This window comes from Phyllobates terribilis, unplaced genomic scaffold, assembly GCF_046119375.1.
Source record: "Phyllobates terribilis strain yellow unplaced genomic scaffold, ASM4611937v1 Scaffold_3__8_contigs__length_932513732, whole genome shotgun sequence".
In the NCBI taxonomy this organism is placed as follows: domain Eukaryota; kingdom Metazoa; phylum Chordata; class Amphibia; order Anura; family Dendrobatidae; genus Phyllobates; species Phyllobates terribilis.
Genome location: NW_027362763.1, coordinates 393238348 through 393259588, shown reverse-complemented (window position 1 = coordinate 393259588; position 21241 = coordinate 393238348). Strand labels below are relative to the sequence as shown.

Here is a 21241-nt window from a genome sequence, read left to right as displayed (position 1 = left end):
CTGATCAAAAGTTCACATACCCTTGTGATTTTGGCCTGATAACTAGAGATGAGCGTTGTTTGACTCGAACTGTTCGCCAATCTCAAATTCGAGCTGTTTTGGGCGGTGTTCGAGCCGTTCGGCAAACACGAACGATTTGAAAAAAATTCGGCTGTTCGAGGTTATGTTCGATAACTGTTCGTGTACCAAAATCATAACTGGATTTTTTCTCAGTAATGATGAAAATTAATGTTAATACGCAGTTTGAGTGTACAGCGGGTCGGGGGGAGGGGCAAGGGATGGATCTCTGCAGGAATAATGAAGATCGAGGTGCAATCTGTCAGACTATCAGCAGCGCACACACGGAGCGAAGTGCTTTTTTTCACACAAGCAAGGGCATGTGTCATTGGCAGTGTATGTCACATGTCCTTGCCCTATAAGACCCAGCCATTTTCCCCGTCGCCACCATTTTCTCACTGCTGCAGCTGCGTGTTAGATGGCACCGCTGTTGCTGTGTGCGCTATACCTTGTTAATTTCAAGCCAATTTTCGCACAAATCTACAGATAGCTTGGGAGTAGGGAATAGTTGAGATTGCAGTCCTTTTAAGGACTAAGTTACATCAGTTCCTATCAGTTTTTGCCAGGCAGGTCTGTGCCAGTGCTGTGCAAGTTTTTTTCACAGCATTTGGCTAAATCTAGCAAAGCTAATCCTTTTTGGCCTATTGCAGAGTGTATTAGTCAGTGGAGTAGCCTATCTATGTTGCAAGCTACACCACCTCTGTATAGAATACCAATTTTTTTTACTGCACCTAGTGAAGTAACACCTTTTGGGCATAGCATCATTCTATTAGTCCATCTATACTGACCTCCATAAGGTTGCAAATTGAATATAATATTTTTCTGCATCTAGCTCTGAAAAAATATTTGGCCTTCTAGCAGTGTGTGGGACTTGTTCTATTAGTCCATCTATACTGACCTCCATCAGGTTGCAAACTGAATATAATTTTTTTCTGCATCTACCTCTGAAAAAATATTTGGGCTTCTAGCAGTGTGTGGGACTTGTTCTATTAGTCCATCTATACTGACCTCCATCAGGTTGCAAACTGAAAATAATTTTTTTTTGCATCTACCTCTGAAAAAATATTTGGGCTTCTAGCAGTGTGTGGGACTTGTTCTATTAGTCCATCTATGCTGACCTCCATCAGGTTGCAAACTGAATATAATTTTTTTCTGCATCTAACCCAGCCAATAGTTTTGGCCTAATACCACAGTTTGGCCACTCAGCTCTGCTCGGTTCCCATCCATTGTTTTTTTGTGCAAACAACTCCAGAGTTGTGAATTAGTTAACCACCAAAATGAGTGGAAAAAGGCCTGCTGCTGGTGGAAAGGGGAATAGGCATGTTGGGAAGGGGAAAAAAGGTTGCGTCTGTGGAGTAGATGCTAAAGCAACAGTAACATCTGCAGAAGAAAGACCATCTTCCAGCAAAACTAAAATGTCTACTTCTTTTAGCGGACAATGTGATAAGATCCCTTTCTTATGGCCACGCCAATCGCTACAAATTCCAGATAAGGCACAAAAACAGCAGGTGCTTCAACGGATATCAAGTGCTCCTCTAAGTGGGCTCTCCTCCACATCAACTTCAACATCACAAATACTCCAGTCCTCAGAGGTGTCACCCCAATCGCACTTGCTTCCTCACAGCTCCCAAATCTCCAGCTGCCCATCTGAGTATGAGGTAGAAAAGATGGTTGAGTCTGCAGAGCTGTTTACTCATACTATAGCCTGGGAATCAGAGGTCGGCTCCAGCGCTTCTGTGAATCCAGACGAGGAAATGATCTGCACTGATGCCCAGAATCTTTATGAGTCGGATCCAGGACCAGACGCAGAAGGTTCTGACCATAATGTAGACCCTCATTCCCAAACTGTAACTCCTGTTGGTGGAGACAATGAGGAAGTTGGTGATGAGACTCAAATACCTGATTGGAGCGACAACTTTAGTTTTTTGTCAGGGCAGGAACAGGTTGGCTCTGAGGACGACGGGTGTGATAACACACAGGGTGATGATGATGAGGTTGGAGATCCCACTTACTGTCAACCCACAGTCAGCCAAGAGATGAGGTCAGCAGATGAGGTGGAGGAGGATGCTAGTGACGACGAGGTCAGGTTGCGCCTTCCTGGACAGAGACGTAGTACTGGAAGCACGTCAACAACTGCATCCTCAAACACAACTCTGCCTCTGACCACAAGTCATGGTGGCTCTTCAGGTCGCATGGGTGCTAAGCCTTGCATATCCTGGGCATTTTTTCAGATCGATAAATATGACCCAACTCGTGTTATCTGTAACATTTGTCAACAAAAGCTAAGTAGAGGCCAAAAAATACATAGTTTGAGTACTTCATGCATGAACAGGCGCATGGACATGAAGCATAAGTTGCAGTGGGAAGCTCACTGTGCTACAATGCGGCCTAGCCGGCCGAGCCAACCACCGTCTGCCCCATCTTGTGCATCTGCGGCCTCTTCATCCTCTGTGACTGGGGGGACAGCAGTCACACCTGTTTTGGGACGCAGACCTGCCACCTCTTTACCCGCAACAGCCAGCGTGATTGGCAGGTCATCATTTTCTTTGGAGGTGGCAACACCAGCTGGTGTTGAGCCCTGTCCGACATCAATAGCACCACCTTTGGATCAAAGCAACCTAACATGTCCGCCTGCATCTTCCTCACAGACCGGCAGTTTGCCGGGGACACCCTTATCAACCCCGTCTAAGCACAACAGCCAGCCCTCGGTCCCTCAGATGTGGACAAGTAAAAGACCATTTCCTCCTAGCCATGAGAAAGCTAAGAGGTTGAATTTCACCATCTGCAAGCTCTTGGCTACAGAAATGCTGCCTTTCCGCCTGGTGGACACAGAGGATTTTCGAGACCTTATGTCCGTCGCAGTGCCCCAGTACCAGATGCCCAGTCGGCACTACTTCTCAAAGAAAGGTGTGCCTGCGCTCCACCAGCATGTCGCACACAACATCACCGCTTCTTTGAGAAACTCTGTGTGTGACAGGGTGCATTTCACCACAGACACTTGGATGAGTAGGCATGGACAGGGGCATTACATGTCGCTGACTGGGCACTGGGTAACTATGGTGACAGCAGGACAAGGGGCTGCTGTCCAAGTCTTGCCGTCCCCACGAGTTGTGCATCAATCCTCTTTATGTCAAAGTTCCTCCACTGCTTCTGCCTCCTCAACCTCCTCTCGGTCCTCCACCTGCACCCAAAGCCTGTCTGGTCATGCCACAAGCTTATTAACTGCGCAGAAGGGATACTGCACACCTCCTTACTATGCTGGCAGTAGGGCTCAATGTCATCAGGCGGTTTTTACTTTGAAATGTCTGGTAAATGTGAGTCACACAGCTGAGGAGTTGTGGTCAGCTCTGGAGAACCAATTTCATGAATGGTTGTCTCCACTGGACCTGAAACCAGGGAAGGCCGTGGGCGACAATGCTGCAACTCTGGGTGCGGCCCTTCGCCGGGGCAATGTCACACACGTGCCTTGTATGGCTCACGTGTTGAACCTGGTTGTCCAGCAATTTTTAGCCCACTATCCCGGACTAGATGGCCTTCTGCAGAGGGCACGGTCACTGTGTGCTCACTTCCGCCGTTCGCATCCCGCAGCTCAGCGACTTACATCTCTACAGAAGTCGTTGGGCCTGCCACTTCACCGGCTAAAATGCGATGTGCCTACCCGGTGGAATTCAACTCTGCACACTGTGCGACTGTGGCAGCACCGACCAGCCCTGGTGCAATACGTTCTGACATATAGCCTGGGCCAACGGGATCCAGAGGTGTGGCAAATCACGCTGGAGGAGTGGTCTCAGATCAGGGACCTATGCACCCTTCTGCACAGTTTTGAAATGGCGATGAAGATGTTTAGTGGTGACGATGCCATTATCAGCATGACTATTCCGGTGATTTACATGCTGGAGCACATGTTAAACAGAATTCGGAGTCAGGTGGTGGCACAAGAGGAGGTGGAGGAAGTAGAGGAGGAGGAGTTGTATGCGGAAGGGCTAACATCTGCAAGGTCCAGACGGTCGGCAGCACCAAGGAGGCAGGCATATGAGGGTGGGGGAGATGGTTTTACCTGGGCGCATGGTAGCAGCCAAACTAGTGAGGAAGGTGCAGGAGCCCAGGAAGAAGTGGAGGACGAACTGATGGAAGACTCATCAGATGAGGGAGACCTTGATCACATTTCTGTTGTGCGAGGTTGGGGGAGAGAGGACAGAGGAAGGAAGCATGATTGTTACCTCGCCACCAACACAACAGGGACTTGGTGCTCCTGGAAGCGCAAGACACATGAGTGCCTTCTTGCTGCACTACCTGCAACACGACCCTCGAATTGGGAGAATTAGAAATAATCCTGACTAGTGGGTTGCCACACTGTTAGATCCCCGGTACAAAAGTAAATTTGCAGAAAAAATTCCTGCCATAGAAAGGGATGCACGCATGCAGGAGTATCAGCAGGGACTGTTGCAGAATCTTACATGTGCTTTTCCACAAAACACCAGTGGTGCACGTAGTGAATCTCACAGTTCCAACTTGCCAACCGTGGGACCGTCGAGTGTTCAGCACTCAAACCGTAACAGAAACACAGTATCTGCTGGTAACATCAATTTTGCGGAATCATTTCACTACTTTTTTAGCCCATCCTTTGCAATGCCACAGGAGACAAGAAGTCTGACACATAGTCAACGCCTAGAGATGATGGTACAGGAGTATCCCCAAGTAAACATTGAAGCCATGACTGTGTCACTGGACCCTTGCTCTTTTTGGGCTTCCAATCTGGATAAATGGCCGGAGTTAGCCACTTACGCCTTGGAGATCTTGTCATGCCCCGCAGCCAGCGTTCTGTCTGAACGTGTGTTCAGCGCTGCTGGTGGTGTGCTGACAGATAAGCGCACGCGGCTCTCCACTGATAATGTAGACAGACTCACGTTCATAAAGATGAACAAATCATGGATCCGAAATGACTTTTCTACCCCTGTGTCATCCTGGGGAGAGTAAAAGCTTGATGATTGGTTAAAATCACCTCACCAACCGTTTTAAGCTTTCAAATTACTAATCATGTTTATCTGTATCTTGGCTGGAAAATTATTTGGGCTTTGTAGCAGTGTGCAGTAATGATTCTATTAGGCCATCTATACTAAGCTCCACCAGATTTAAAATTACTAATCATGTTTATCTGTATCTTGGCTGGAAAATTATTTGGGCTTTGTAGCAGTGTGCAGTACTGATTCTATTAGGCCATCTATACTAAGCTCCACCAGATTTAAAATTAATAATAATTTTTAGCTGCATCCAACCCGGAAAATAATTTTGGGGCTCCGAGATGCACAAGACACATAAGTGCCTTCTTGATGCACTACCTGCAACATGACCCTCAGATTGTCAGAATTCGAAGTAATCCTGACTACTGGGTTGCCACACTCTTAGATCCCCCAAACTCTTCTATCAACCTTTTCATTTTAATAAAGACCAAAAAAAATGGACATTTTTGAAATTATAAGCATTAGCAGGTTATTACAAACTGAAATCAAACAGTTTTCAACTCAAAACTTTATTCTAGGTGATGTTACATTTGCACATAGGACCCCTTGTTCGAAACGAGCTTCTGAACTCTCTCGTCCATTGAATTTGTCAGGTTTTGGATGGTTTCTGCTTCAATTGTTTTGCATGAGGACAGAATACCCTCCCAGAGCTGTTGCTTAGATGTGAACTGCCTCCTGCCATCATAGACACCCCTTTAGATGATGCTCCAGAGATTCTGAATGGGGTAGAGGTCAGGGGAGCATGGGGGTCACACCATAAGTTTGTCCCCTTTTATGCCCATATCAGCCAGAGATGCAGATGTGTTATGTGCAGCATGAGACGGTGCATTATCATGCATGAAAATGATCTTGCTGTGGAATACACGGTTCTTCTTCTTGAACCATGGCAGGAAGAGCTGTTTGAGAAACTCCACATACATTATGGAGTTCATCTTTACCCCTTCAGGGATCCTAAAGGGGCTGACAATCTCTCTCCCCATGATTCCAGCCCAAAACATTACTCCACCTCCTCCTTGTTGGCGCTGTAGCCGTGTTTGCGTGGGGTGTCCATCAACCAGCCATCCTCCACTCCATCCATCTGGACCACAGAGCATTGCACGGCACTCATCCGTGAACAAAACAGTTTTGAAATCAGTCTTCATGTAATGTTTGGCCCACTGGAGCCATTTCTGCTTGTGTGCAGTGGATAGAGGAGGTCGACAGGATGGCGTACGCACAGCTGCAAACCTCTGAAGGACCCTGCATCTTGTTGTTCGGGGGACGTTGGAGGCACAAGCAGCTTCAAAAACTTGTCTGCTGCTATGACAAGGCTTTTTTGCCGCTGCTCTTTTAACCTGACGAAATTGCCTGTAGGAAAGAGTCCTCAATTTGCCCTTATCAGCACGCACACGTGTGTACTGTGAATCAGCTGCATACTTCTTGATTGCCAAGACACTTCATCCTGATCATCGCACAATGTTGATTGTAGTCATGCCTTGACCTAAACACTCCACAATTTGTTGCTTCTCAGCAGCCGACACATCCTTTTTCTTTCCCATTTTGGCAGAAAATGTAGGCTGCTTAATAATGTGGGACAGCCTTCTTAAGTAGTCTTGCCGTTCATTGGACACACCTGCCAAACTAATTAGCACAGGTGTCTGCAATTGCTTACAGTGATATAAAGAGCCCTGACACACATCACCATCAATGAGTTTAACTGACAAACAAGCAAATTCTTCCCTTATCACTCCTAAACACTTTTTGCATAATAATTTGGAACACAGTGTACATGTGCTTTTCCACAAAACACCAGTTGTTCACGTAGTGAATCTTACAGTTCTAACTTGCCAACTGTGGTCTGTATGGAGTTGTTCAATAAAGGGCCCAAAATTAAGATAACATAGACGGGAGAGGTCTCTATGAATAGGAATTCCTAAGAATTTGATACCCTGTGAGGGCCAGGCAAAGGGAAAGTTGGACTGGATGGAATCCTGTATGGATTTGGGGAGGGAGACATCGAGGGCCTCAGACTTCGCTGCATTGATTTTAAAATTTGACCATGTAACAAAGTGATCTATTTCAGCCATAACAGCCTTCTGATGGATATATGTGATTGACATCATCAGCAAATGCAGAGCACTTGTACTCGGTGCCTCCCACCTCAATCCACCTAATATTGGGGTTATGGCGAATTGATGAGAGCAGGTGCTCCGTCACTAGGATGTATAAGAGAGGGGACAGAGGACATCCCTGCCTTGTCCCATTGGTGATTATGAAAGGTGATGAAAATGTTCTGACGCGCCCCCTGGGCCTTGGGACATCCGGAGCCGGACCCTTTTTGGTGGATGCTGGTGGTTATAGTCTCCGTGGCGGTGACCCAGTTCCGTGGCTCAGGGCGGTCAAACCAGTGGCGGAACTATTTATGTGGTTTTGATGTTTAAATGTCCGACTACGCCACCCGTGGATTGCGGTCAGAGTGAACCGCCACTGCAGGGCAGACCGCTGAGGCTGTTGTTGTGGGTGCAGCAGAGCGTAGCATAACTCCCCACGGGAGGAGTATAGCCTCAGAGCAGTGTATGCGGAGGATGGGGGTGATGGTGCAGGGCAGTAGCAGTAACGACACGGAGTCAGTGATGCAGTCCAGGGCCTTTACTCACAGTTCTTATTATCCAGACCACTTCTGCAGGTAACGGCTGCCCACGTCGTACTGTGCTCACCAGGTGAGGGGCTCAGACAACTCCCAGATAACTTTGGAGCGCTTCACAGGACCCCCTTTGTGTGTCCTTTGTCTGGCCTTTCTTACCAACCCTTCTGTCCGGCTGCCTCGGGCCTCCTCTTGGTAAACTTGGCGCCAGTTTCCCTGACCCTATGTGCTGCCCTCCTAGCGGGTGTAGCGAGGGGCTGCGCCACATAAAATGTCACAGCCTCCGGTTTCTAGCTGAGGGTCGTTTCCCGCCTCCACTAGTCTCGGGGACCGGTCTCCCCCTTTGGCCTGACCCCTCCACGCAGGTGGATTCGGGCGTGCAGTGGCGACTCGCCCGTCCACACCCCTGGGATCCCTTCGTTCCTCGTTCCTGGAGCCTTCTCCGCTCCTCTTCCTTCCTTCTCCCTCTTCCAGGCCTGGGCCTCTGTTACTAGGCCCGCCTCTGGAGCAGAGCTCATTCAGAGCCCCTGCTCCCTGTCACTTCTGCTCAGACTTCTCTGCACTGAACTAAGATGGTGCCCACCTTTTATACTCCCTTCTCAATGCACCCAGGAACTGCTTCCTCCCTCCTCCTGCACTACAGGGTTCCCCTTCCTCAGTGTTCCCTCCCCCCACTCCAGCCAGGGACAGGGACTGTCGTGCCCATCTCAGGGGCATATTGGTCGCCCTGCCCCACGGCAATGTGGTGTAATGCATGCAGGTGTCGGGGTCCTGATCCACACTCCATCCTTACCTGAGAGTGAGATATCACACCTCTGGGTGAGGTGCAATACCTCTGCAGCAACCGAGCCCTCGGGGTGCTACAGTTCCATTTATCTTCAGCCTAGGTGACGCATTGCGATACAGGGCCGTGATTTTGGCTATAAAAGGGTCCCCTAGACCCCTACCCCAAGCTTTTTAAGAGAATAATATATGGTGTGCCATGAGACTCTATGGAATGCTTTCTCAGCATCCAACGAGAGTATCTAATTACAAATTTTTAACTGCATCCTGCCCAGGAAATACTTTGTGCCTAGTAGCAGTGTCTGCTAGTCAGCGGATTATCCCGGCTGTTAAGCAAGCTACACCACCTGTAGTTTGGACACTTAATTTTTTCAAAGGAAATGCTTCGGGACCACGGGATACTCAGTGAAGAGCATCAGGAGGCACCCCAAGGCATAGGGGCTGGGACTGGCGGTAGGACGCCTTGCGGTGGACAGCCGAGCTTGATCCTTATAAAAGCTTTTTAACTGCAGCAGCTTTAGTGGACGCTACTGGAGCTGGAATTTCGCGGCTGCTGGCATGAGACTTGCCCTTCAATAGATCCTTGTAAAAGGATTTAAAGTGTATTCATTCAAATTAGAGAGACAATTTAAATTAAAAAGCTTAGAGCTGCCTCCACCACAGGGGGGCTCGCTCAACCCACCAGCGGACAGGCACCAGTATTGGGAGAGGGGGGCTGGCCGTCAGGGTCCACCGCGGCTCTGGCACAAATGGAGGTGGCACGGGCAGGAACGGACTGGCCGTGTCGGCTTCTCACTTTTTGGATTTTAGAAGGGCATGACATGCCTATATCTGTGTCTCCCCCTCCTTTTACTCCTCCACCTCTTTTCTTTTCACATGACTATATGTACTTGTCACTTTTCCATGTGTTAGTTATGTCTTCTGAGCAGTTTCTCAGCTTTTGGACACCTTTGAAGGTGTTTTCTATGTGTTTCTATGTGTTTTTGTTTGCCTGCCATTGGTTTTAACGGTGTTTGAAGGTGTTCGACGAACAGTTCGGCGAATACAAGGGTGTTCGACGAACCGAACCGAACTCGAACACTACGGGGGTGGCTCAACACTACTGATAACATGCATAGAATTTGACACAAATGGGTTTGAATGGATACTAAATGTAACATCCTCACCTGTGACCTGTTTGCTTGCAATCAGTGTATGTGCATAAAAGCTGAGTGAGTTTCTAGGATCCAGACAGACTCTTGCATCTTTCAGCTAGCCACTGACGTTTCTGGATTGTGAGTCATGGGAAAAGCAAAAGAATTATCAATGGATCTACGGGAAAAGGTAGTTGAACTGTATAACACAGGAAAGGGATACAAAAAGGTATCCAAGGAATTGATAATGCCAGTCAGCAGCGTTCAAACTTTGATTAACAAATGGAAAATCAGGGGCTCTGTAAAAACCAAACCTCAGTCAGGTAGACCAACAAAAATTTTGGCCACAACTGCCAGGAAAATTGTTTGGGATGCAAAGAAAAAGCCACAAATAACATCAGCTTAAATTCAGGACTCTCTGAAAACTAGCAGTGTGGCTGTTTCAAGATGCACAATAAGGAGGCACTTGAAGAAAAATGGGCTGCATGGTCGAGTCGCAAGAAATCCATTACTGCGTAGATGCCACAAAGTATCTCGCCTACAATACGCCAAACAGCACAGAGACAAGACTCAAAACTTCTGGAACAAGGTAATTTGGAGTGATGAGACCAAAATTGAACTTTTTGGACACAACCATCAATGTTACATTTGGAGAGAGGTCAACAAGGCCTATGATGAAAGGAACACCATTCCTATTGTAAAGCATGGAGGTGGATCACTGATGTTTTGGGGATGTATGAGCTACAAAGGCACAGGAAACTTGGTAAAAGTTGAAGAAAAGATGAATGCAGCATGTTGTCAGCAAATACTGTAGGCAAATTTACACTCATCAGCGCGGAAGCTGCGCATGGGTCGTACTTGGATGTTCCAACATGACAACGATCCAAAACACAAGGCCAAGTCGACCTGTCATTGGCTACAGCAGAACAAAGTGAAGGTTCAGGAGTGGCCATCTCAGTCTCCTGACCTCACTGTCATTGAGCCACTCTGGGGAGATCTCAATCATGCAGTTCATGCTAGACAGCCCAGGAATTTACAGGAACTGGAGGCTTTTTGACAAGAAGAATGGGCAGCTTTACCATCTGAGAATATAAAGAACCTCATCCACAACTACCACAAAAGATTTCAAGCTGTCATTGATGTTAGAGGGGGCAGTATACGTTATTAAGAACTTGGGTATGTGAACTTTTGATCAGGGTCATTTGGATGTTTTTGGTTGTCATTAAGATTTAAAAAGAGAAAATAGAGTAGTTTGACAATAAATGGCTTCATCCAACCAATAACCATGAGTTGACAAAAAGTTTTTTTTTATTATTCTTTATATTCTCTGACACAAGGCCAAGAAAGCAAAAATTCAACAGGGGTATGTAAACTTTTGAGCACAACTGTATATACTAAAGCATATTTTGTTAACAGAACCAATCACCAGTTTTTTGCCTTAGAAACCCTTCCCATTACCTTTAAAATCATGTAAGTGGGGTTACTACAACCATTTACATCCTTGTATGTGCCCTTTCTAACCTCAGAAAAAGTAGTTTATTCATATCCCATGCTGTATGCAAATTATGTGGTCCGACCAGATGGGCGAGTCTAGATAGCACTCAGCGCTGCCCCAGTTCCTTCAAATGCCGCCTCTTATATTTGGATCAAAGTGGTGATGTCTCCTATGTCATCTATACATTGCTTGAAGTCTCGTGCCTGCGCAGTCGAATTAGTGACCTGCGCACTTGTGCCTCACTCTGCCCTGTTGAATAGTCAGGGAGTGGGTGACGTACAAGTAAAGCCAGCTCCTGCACATTACATGACTTTGGGCTGGGCAGACATGAGACTTCGAGCACTATGTGGATGACGTAGGAGACATTATCAATGGCACTGGCAACCAATTTCATCCAAATAGAAAAGGCAGCATTTGAAGGGACTGGGACAGTGCTGAGGGCAATCTAGATTCACCCATTTGACTGGACCACACAGTTTGCATGCTGCAAAGTGCGTGAATAAATTTTGGAGTTATGTGGTGGCACTTATGAGGTTATAAAGTGATTGTGGGAACCCCCTTTACATGATTTTAAAGGTGATGGGCAGGGTTTATAAGGCAACAAACTGGTGACAGGTTTCTTTTAAAGGAATCCTCTCAGCATGTTTTTAAATATGGAAATAGTGGAATGACTTTATAGGTGCTTGTCCCTTAGTGAAAATGATACATATCTTTGGGAAAAATCCTTTGTACTAGTTAGAAAAAAATTTACTGAAGATTTCATACTCAAAGCATGCTGGTGGTGTACTGGGGGTGTGTAATTGCTCTTAGAAGGATCAGTCCTTGTACAGTGACAAGTCCCAGATACACTTCCAATCTGAGTTGAAAGTGACTTTTACTCTAGATTTCCCAGGCCTGGCAAATCAGATCTCTACAAAAAGACCTCATTTTACTACATTTTTACAGTTTCCCTTTAAACAGATTTTTAGATTTTATATTTTCCTATCATGACAGACAATAGAATTATATACAGTACAGACCAAAAGTTTGCACACACCTTCTCATTTAAAGATTTTTCTGTATTTTCATGACTATGAAAATAGTACATTCACACTGAAGACATCAAAACTATGAATTAACACATGTGGAATTATATACTTAACAAAAAAGTGTTAAACAACTGAAAATATGTCTTATATTCTAGGTTCTTCAAAGTAGCCACCTTTTGCTTTGATGACTGCTTTGCACACTCTTGGCATTCTCTTGATGAGCTTCAAGAGGTAGTCACCGGAAATGGTCTTCCAACAATCTTGAAGGAGTTCCCATAGATGCTTAGCACTTGTTGGCCCTTTTGCCTTCACTCTGCGGCCCAGCTCACCCCAAACCATCTCGATTGGGTTCAGGTCTGGTGACTGTGGAGGCCAGGTCATCTGGCGTAGCACCCCATCACTCTCCTTCTTGGTCAAATAGCCCTTACACAGCCTGGAGGTGTGTTTGGGGTCATGGTCCTGTTAAAAAATAAATGATGGTCCAACTAAACGCAAACCGGATGGAATAGCATGCCGCTGCAAGATGCTGTGGTAGCCATGCTGGTTCAGTATGCCTTCAATTTTGAATAAATCCCCAACAGTGTCACCAGCAAAGCACCCCCACACCATCACACCTCCTCCTCCATGCTTCACGGTGGGAACTAGGCATGTAGAGTCCATCCGTTCACCTTTTCTGCGTCGCACAAAGACACGGTGGTTGGAACCAAAGATCTCAAATTTGGACTCATCAGACCAAAGCACAGATTTCCACTGGTCTAATGTCCATTCCTTGTGTTCTTTAGCCTAAACAAGTCTCTTCTACTTGTTGCCTGTCCTTAGCAGTGGTTTCCTAGCAGCTATTTTACCATGAAGGCCTGCTGCACAAAGTCTCCTCTTAACAGTTGTTGAAGAGATGTGTCTGCTGCTAGAACTCTGTGTGGCATTGACCTGGTCTCTAATCTGAGCTGCTGTTAACCTGCAATTTCTGAGGCTGGTGACTCGGATAAACTTATCCTCAGAAGCAGAGGTGACTCTTGGTCTTCCTTTCTTGCGGCGGTCCTCATGTGAGCCAGTTTCTTTGTAGCGCTTGATGGTTTTTGCAACTGCACTTGGGGACACTTTCAAAGTTTGCCCAATTTTTTGCACTGACTGACCTTCATTTCTTAAAGTAATGATGGCCACTCGTTTTTCTTTATTTAGGGGCTTTTTTCTTGCCATAATTCAAATTCTAACAGTCTATTAAGTAGGACTATCAGCTGTGTATCCACCTGACTTCTGCACAACACAACTGATGGTCCCAACCCCATTTATAAGGCAAGAAATCCCACTTATTAAACCTGACGGGGCACACCTGTGAAGTGAAAACCATTTCCGGTGACTACCTATTGAAGCTCATCAAGAGAATGCCAAGAGTGTGCAAAGCAGTCATCAAAGCAAAAGGTGGCTAGTTTGAAGAACCTAGAATATAAGACATATTTTCAGTTGTTTTACACTTTTTGTTAAGTATCTAATTCCTCATGTGTTAATTCATATTTTGATGCCTTCAGTGTGAATGTACAATTTTCATAGTCATGAAAATACCTTCTCATTTAAAGAATTTTCTGTATGTCCAAACTTTTGGTCTGTACTGTACATATTTTTGTTCAGCCTTGTCTCCACTAATTCAATCAGTTTCTATACTATGCAGATTTAAACTGCAGAAGTCTATGACTTAGTTAAAGATGGAGTATTACAGAATTTTCTTATCAAACGCTAGTTCACCCTTCAGTGGAAGAAAATAACATTATGGAAGAGACCAGATACAGGTACAGATCTTGTGTTGCTTATATTAGGAATTTTCTAGATTTCAGTATGTAACCAATAATTCAGCACCAAGGGGCATTCTGTAAAGTCCCAAAACCTTAGTAAAATCCAATAATATCTCACTAAATGATAATTCTAGTTAATGATAGTCAATAGGTACGTGGGATAAGGAGAATTGCCTGCCTTTTAGAGCCCATCCATGATGTGTACATAACTTTACCAACTGCCAAAGACACTTTGCTCAAGGCATTGTTGGAGCTCTTAGTTCCCAATAGCCTGTCATACATGTCACAAATGAAACAATGCTAAAATTGCAGAAATAATTTAATGTATTTTTATGCACAGACATAAAACAAAAATACAAAGCAGAAAATGAAACAGCCTTGAATCTACAAGTCTAATTTCATTCAATGATATTTTATTACTACTATTGTTTAAAGGGCTTGTCCAATTTAAAAAAAAAAAAAGTATCTTTAAATTTGTGCAAAATAGCAGTTAGCAGTATACGTAACTTACTCATATCATTCAGTAAGCAAAGGTGCACTGTTCTCCAGATATCAGTCACAGTTTGGTGAAAGGCAGACATCTTTCTCTTGTGTCCAATGAATGCTAGAAGTCAAGCCATCAGGACGTAGTGTGGAAATGGGGCTGGCTAACTGCCATGTATCAAGGGTTAAAAAGGTTGGCCAAGAATCCTTTTTTTTTTTTTTTTTTTTTTTTTTTTAATTCTAAAGGCTTGCACAAACTTAAAACAAGAAAAGCATGGAAAATCATTCTTTGTAGGTCTTACATTGCCTCTCTGCTGTTGCTCCAGGCTTTGGCTGCAGGGGTGATATACTCTGTAGTCATGATGTCATTATGGTAGCAATTAAATAATCACTGAGGCTAGTGGTCGGTGGCATCTACATTTGCAGAGCTGCTGAACACAGCATTTATCTCACAGCTAGGGAAGGGAGTTGGTTTAAATATTGAAATAATCCAAACAACCAGCCCCTTTTTATTCAGAGCACTGGTCACTTTGACTCTAGCTTCAGTTTTCCCGTGTCAAATATAAGCCTAAATTGAAACTGTATGCAAAAGATCTGAAATGACAATGAAAAACGAAAATCTTGATGCAATAAGTAAATATTTTATTTTGATTCGGCAAAAAAAGGTCCAACATGACAACCAACAACAGTCTTTATTAAGGACATTTGTATTGAAGAGGAGTCGTGTATGAGGTAGATACGGCTGTGTGCGGCTCCTCTACAATAAAAATGTCTTTGATAAAGATCATTGTTGGTCAAAACGTTGGACCTTTTCATGCCAGATCAAAATAAAATATTAACTTATTGCATCAAGATCTCCTCCTTTTCCTCCAGAAACTTAAGTGAAACTGTCATGACCCAGGACTGATGTGGACATCAAGAGATTGGGTAACCTTTGCTAGTTAAAGTATATCAATAAGTTGTAGATTTTACATACATTTAAATACTGTATACTCTCTTTTTAAACTGGACAACGCCTTTAATAAAAACTATATTTTGCTTGTATGACAACAGATACATATGGATGGTTTTATATATGCCATCATTACATACCTTACTTGGAAAACAGTAACACTTATCTTCAGGAATCGAATCTGTGTTTTGAACGGAGTGTAACTTGCTAACAGATGAAGAAGCAGAAGACTGCAGGTTTCCTTGGTTATCGCACTAAAATGTAATAAAGCATAACTCAAATTACTTAAATGAAATGTTAAACAAAAATACTTTACAGTAACATTAATGCATTTCCTTGCTTCTAACATTCAGAGATACAAAAAATAGTATTTCAGTGAATTCATTCTGGTAGTGGCAAATCAAATATTAATGTATCACTTGTTTTGACATGGAGAAATCTGTACAATACAAAAATATTTTTAAGGGAACCACAAGGAGCGTGAAACTCAGAAGCTGCACTTGTTACATGAATCTACAGGTTTTTTTTTCCGAGGAAACATACCTTAGAAACCAAGCTGGGAAGACATGTCCATTTCCTCTGGCTTCTCCTGGCTGGCTCAGTTTCATGGACAGATCTCTTAAAGTATGCAAAGAGGGGGAGACTTATTGAGTCATTAAGTCATTAAGGGATGGGATAGCTAGAGGCAGATGCCCAGTGGACTCCTGGACTCTTCTTTCTGTACTTGGACTCTTTCTACCTGTGCCTGGCTGCAGTATTTCTGCGTTCATTCCCGCATTCATGTGAAATGTCCGACTGCTGTCCAATTCCTTAACAGACAGCACTGGGACTGATAAAGTCTCACAGCTCCATTCACACATCCGTGAAAATGATGGATTTGAGAATGAGATCCTTTAAAACTAGAGCATGTCTTATTCTGATCTGATGTTGAGGATCAGTATAGGAAGTTCTCAGTGGGTCTGTGTGCTGTCCGATAACACATGGATGTCTAAATGCACTCTTAAATATAGTTGCTTGTAATGAGGGAGCCTGTGTGTATTTTATGCTGCCCTTGGTTTGGACAGCATGAGTTTTCTGGTAGGTTCCCATCCTGATAAATGTAATGCTGGGAATGGAAGTTGTTCTGCGCTCTCTGGAGTCACAACAATCCAGTGATAAAAGATGTAGGTTTATTGTCTACGCATTTCAGAGTCCACCGACTCCTTCCTCAGGAGAACCACACATAACCGTACATTGTCCTGAGGAAAGAGTCGGTGGACTCTGAAAAACATAAAACAAACCAGTGATGAGGTAAAAGATGTAAGTTTATTGTTTGACTCCAGAGAGCGAAGAGCAACTTCCATTCCCAGCATTACATTCTGACATATTCCAAGGAAGCTGCAGCATCTGGATTCCAAGCGTTTTAGGTGTTGTGTCTCACACAACCCTACTAGGTCAGTGGTTCTATATATAATATATTACGTGGATAAAACCCTATTGAACTCTTGAATTTCTTATAGTTCATCTGGCTCTTGTAATTTCCCCTCATCAATGAAGTTTCAACTTAATACATAAATCAAAAATTCCCAGAATTTTGGGATGATTACTCATAACTAGAGATGAGTAAATATTTTTAGATTTGAATTAGTCAGCTTTGCCAAATTTTTCCTCAGTATTAGTTTTGCTGCGAGTCAATTTGTCGCAAATTGAAAGTACTTCAAAGCCTTCATTTGTCCTGAAAAGACATGCATAAGTCTTTGAGGTCTCCTTAGTCGCACACACAGTTCTTAATTGTTTTATAATTTTCTCTATCTCTGTGATTAAAATGTGAGCTGTGATATCCTTTCACCATCTAGACTCGTCACAAAATGGCTGCTGCATTCCCTGCTACTGCTTTTATACAGGCTTGATAGTTCCTCCTGAATGGCTCTGCTACACCATGTGATGTGATAACTGAAAGGCATTATAGGCAAGCCATCACAGCCACTCTGGAGGTCACGCGAGATTTCTCTGGCTGATGGACTCTTCTACAATTTGTAAAATGATGGCAGCAATTTTAGGTGATACACTCAAAACAAAGCAAATTTCACGTTGGTCTAATTTGCCAACTTAAGAAAATTGATAAGAATTTGACACAAATTTGATTTAGATTCAATCGATTCACTCATCAGCTCTATTTGTAGCTGCTATTCACATGTCATTGTAATCTGTTTTTACTATTTTACCACATCTCTTTTCACATGCCACAATAGTTATCTTGGGTGCAGAGCATGATTTAAGTTAAATACAGCTAACATTCAGATCACAGATGTAGCAAGTATCTATTTTTGTAGCTTAACTGCCTATTAACTTTATAATAAAGCAGCCATTCCCTAGCACACCATGATTGGACACGCTATACAAAAGAGGCTGCTGACCTCTGCTGTAGGCTGTCATAAAAAGCCTATTACATGTTAAGAAATCTGTGGCATCTTCATGTTTGCTCTTGTTGCCACCAGCCATCATATTCCAATTATTTAATGATATAACTATTTATAGTCAGTTCTCTAATAGTAACTATAACGTAGTGCAAAATTATACATTTGAAATATTATTAAATATTACAGAAAGAAGAGACTTTAGAGCAAAACATAAAACTAACAAAAGGCAAATCATATATAAGCAACAGACTACAATGAAATCAGGTCCGTCATGATCAGTGTGAACTTTCACCTTCAACATTACAGAAGATTCCTGAAGAAGATTTTCTGACAATGAAATAACATCTGACTTTTATCATCTTGGTTCTTAGAAATGGCAAAATACAAAGCAGTGAGCTAATATCTAGACACTCTGTAGCTTATAGAGAGACCTGTTACTGAGCATTTCAGCCCTTAGGGTCATTGTATCAAAACAAAGCAGTAGTCATCAGAAGCCCCATGCTGATTTCCAAGACAGGATCTGTGTAGTCATCACTCGGGAGCTCTGCCCCCTTCCTCTTTGCCCTTTATTCTACTGTTATTGATATGATTACAGTCAGATAACAGTGCCTCCTGGGATAACTGGCTTTCTGTCTTACTGTAAAAATACAAATATTTCTTCATGCAACTTAGCAGCATGATTATTAAATGATGGCAATATTTCAATGTTGGATCTATATATAGTCGATAAGAAAAACTATGGCATATATGGTTTTACACATACAAGGTGCATCTCACAAAATTAGAATATCATCAAAAAGTTAATTTATTTCAGTTCTTCAATACAAAAAGTGAAACCCATATATTATATAACATCATTACAGAGTGATCTATTTCTAGTATGTATTTCTGTTAATGTTGATGATTATGGCTTACAGCCAATTAAAACACAAAAGTCATTATCTCAGTAAATTAAAATACTTTAAAACAACAGCTTGAAAAATGTTTTTAAAATCCAAAATGTTGGCCTACTGAAATGTATGTTCAGTAAATGCACTCAATACTTTGTCGGGGCTCCTTTTGCATAAATTACTGCATCAATGCGGCGTGGCATGGAGGTGATCAGCCTGTGGCACTGCTGAGGTGTTATGGAAGCCCAGGTTTCTTTGATAGCAGCCTTCAGCTCGTCTGCATTGTTGGGTCTGGTATCTCTCATCTTCTTCTTGACAATACCCCATAGATTCTCTATGGGGTTAAGGTCAGGCGAGTTGCTGGCCAATCAAGCACAGTGATACTATTGTTTTTAAACCAGGTATTGGTACTTTTGGCAGTGTGGACAAGTGCCAAGTCCTGCTGGAGCATGAACTTTCCATCTCCAAAAAGCTTGTCGGCAGAGGGAAGCATATAGTGCTCTAAAATTTCCTTGTAGAAGGCTGTGCTGACTTTGGTCTTGACTAAAACACAGTGGACCTACACCAGCAGATGACATGGCTCCCCAAACCATCACTGATTGTGGAAACTTCACACTAGACCTCAAGCAGCTTGGATTGTGTGCCTCTCCACTCTTCCTCCAGACTCTGGGACCTTGATTTCCAAATGAAAATTGGAACTCTGGGACCTTGTGGAGTGTGTCAATGACTGACTTCTGGACATCTGTCAAGTCAGCATTCTTCCCCATGATTGTGGAGCCTACTGAAACAGACTAAATGACTTGGGAAGCCTTTGAAGGTGTTTTTTTGTTAACTATTTTAATTTACTGAGATAATGACTTTTGTGTTTTCATTGGCGGTAAGCCATAATCATCAACATTAACAGAAATAAACACTTGAAACACTCTGTTTGTAATGACTCTATATAATATACGAGTTTCACTTTTTGTATTTAAGAACTGAAATAAATTAACTTTTTGATGATATTATAATTTTGTGAGATGCACCTGTAGAACATAATAAAAAAAAAACATCTGGTCCTTAGAAGGTCTTAAAATTAGGTAAAAAAAACCCTCAGATGGACAGCAGTAAATGACGAATTACCAGGTGTCATTAACTAAGCCTAAATGCCGAAGCAGTTTGTGATAAATTAAGTATACTCCATGAATCAATAGCTTGTAGAACCACTTTTAGCAGCAATAGCTAGTGGTTATTATTTTCTAAATGACTTCCTGTCTCTCACATTATTCTGGAGGATTTTTGGCCCACTCTTCTTTAAAGTGTTGCTTAAGTTCATTGAGGTTTGTGGGTGCTTGTTTATGCACAGCTCATTTAAGATTCTGCCACAGCATTTCAATTGGGTTGAGGTCTGGACTTTAACTAGGCCATTTCAACACCTGAATTCATTTTTTCCAGCCATTCTGATGTAAATGCCATGCTTGTTGTTGTTGTCCTACTGCATGACTCAGTTTCATCCAAGCTTTAAATTTTTGGATACATGGCCTTTCATTTAACGCTAGAATACTTTAGTATACAAAGAAGTTCATAGTCGACTCCATGACTGCAAGACCCTGTGGTTGCTAAACAAGCTCAAATCATCATCCATCCACTGCCGTGCTTGACAGTTGATATGAGGTGTTTGCACTGATATGTTGTGGCACAGGGCATTATGGCCAAACATCTCCACTTTGATCTCATATCAACGGATATTGTTCCTGAAGTTTTGTGGTTTGTACAGATGTAACTTTTCGAAACTGTAGCCATGCTGCCATGTTCATTTTAGAAAGAAGAGGCCTTCTCCTGGCAATCCTTCCAAACAAGCCATACCTGTTCACTTTTTTTTAATTGTATTGTCATGAATTTAAAAATGGAACATGCTAACTGAAACCTTTAGAGTCTGAGCTGTAGCTCTCAGGTTTCTTGTAATTTTTCTGAGCATTGCACAGTCTGAATTTGGGGTACATTTGCTAGAATGTCCATTCCTGGGAAGGTTGTCAACTGTCTCAAACGTTTTCCAATATGTGAATAATATTTCTCACTGTAGAATGACTTCAAATTGTTGGGAAATGGCCTTATAACGTTATCCATTTAATGGGCACCAACAAGTGCTTCTTTAATATCATTGCTTAGTTCTTTCCTCCTTGGCATTGTTTTAACACACGTCTGAATGCTCTATACCAGCAACCACTTCTGCTTTTATAGAGGTGATTATACTTTTTGATGGACAATTAATTCATGGCATTTAATCGACTGTAGCTGTCTGTTACTTTGCTCAACATTCTTATGGAATTGGTAAGGGTATATTGATGTAAATACCTTTATGCTCAAAAATTACAACATATGGTTTCTGCTTTTTAGCCTGTTTTTTTGTTAAATAAATAATGACATGGTGTAATTTGTCATGTGTTTTTGTTATATTTACCATATTTTAAAGACCTTCTAAAAACAGATTTATTTTATTATGTATTGATAAGTATAATCACATAATTCAAAGAGGGTGTACTTAGTTTTTTGTTACGACTGTAAATGTTACTATGTAACTTTTTCTATTATGCACTGTGTGCATTTTGTA

General features: G+C 42.9%; 1 protein-coding gene across 3 annotated transcripts in view; it reads right to left on the bottom strand.

The window, feature by feature from the left end:
• COL19A1 (collagen type XIX alpha 1 chain) overlaps positions 1 to 21241 on the bottom strand; it is a 1587177-nt gene that overhangs the window by 1339332 nt on the left and 226604 nt on the right. For all 3 annotated transcript variants that reach the window (XM_073675502.1, XM_073675503.1, XM_073675504.1), the window contains exon 8: positions 15503 to 15616. In XM_073675502.1, coding sequence (XP_073531603.1) covers positions 15503 to 15616 — 114 coding nt within the window. The remainder of the gene's footprint in view (positions 1 to 15502; positions 15617 to 21241) is intronic.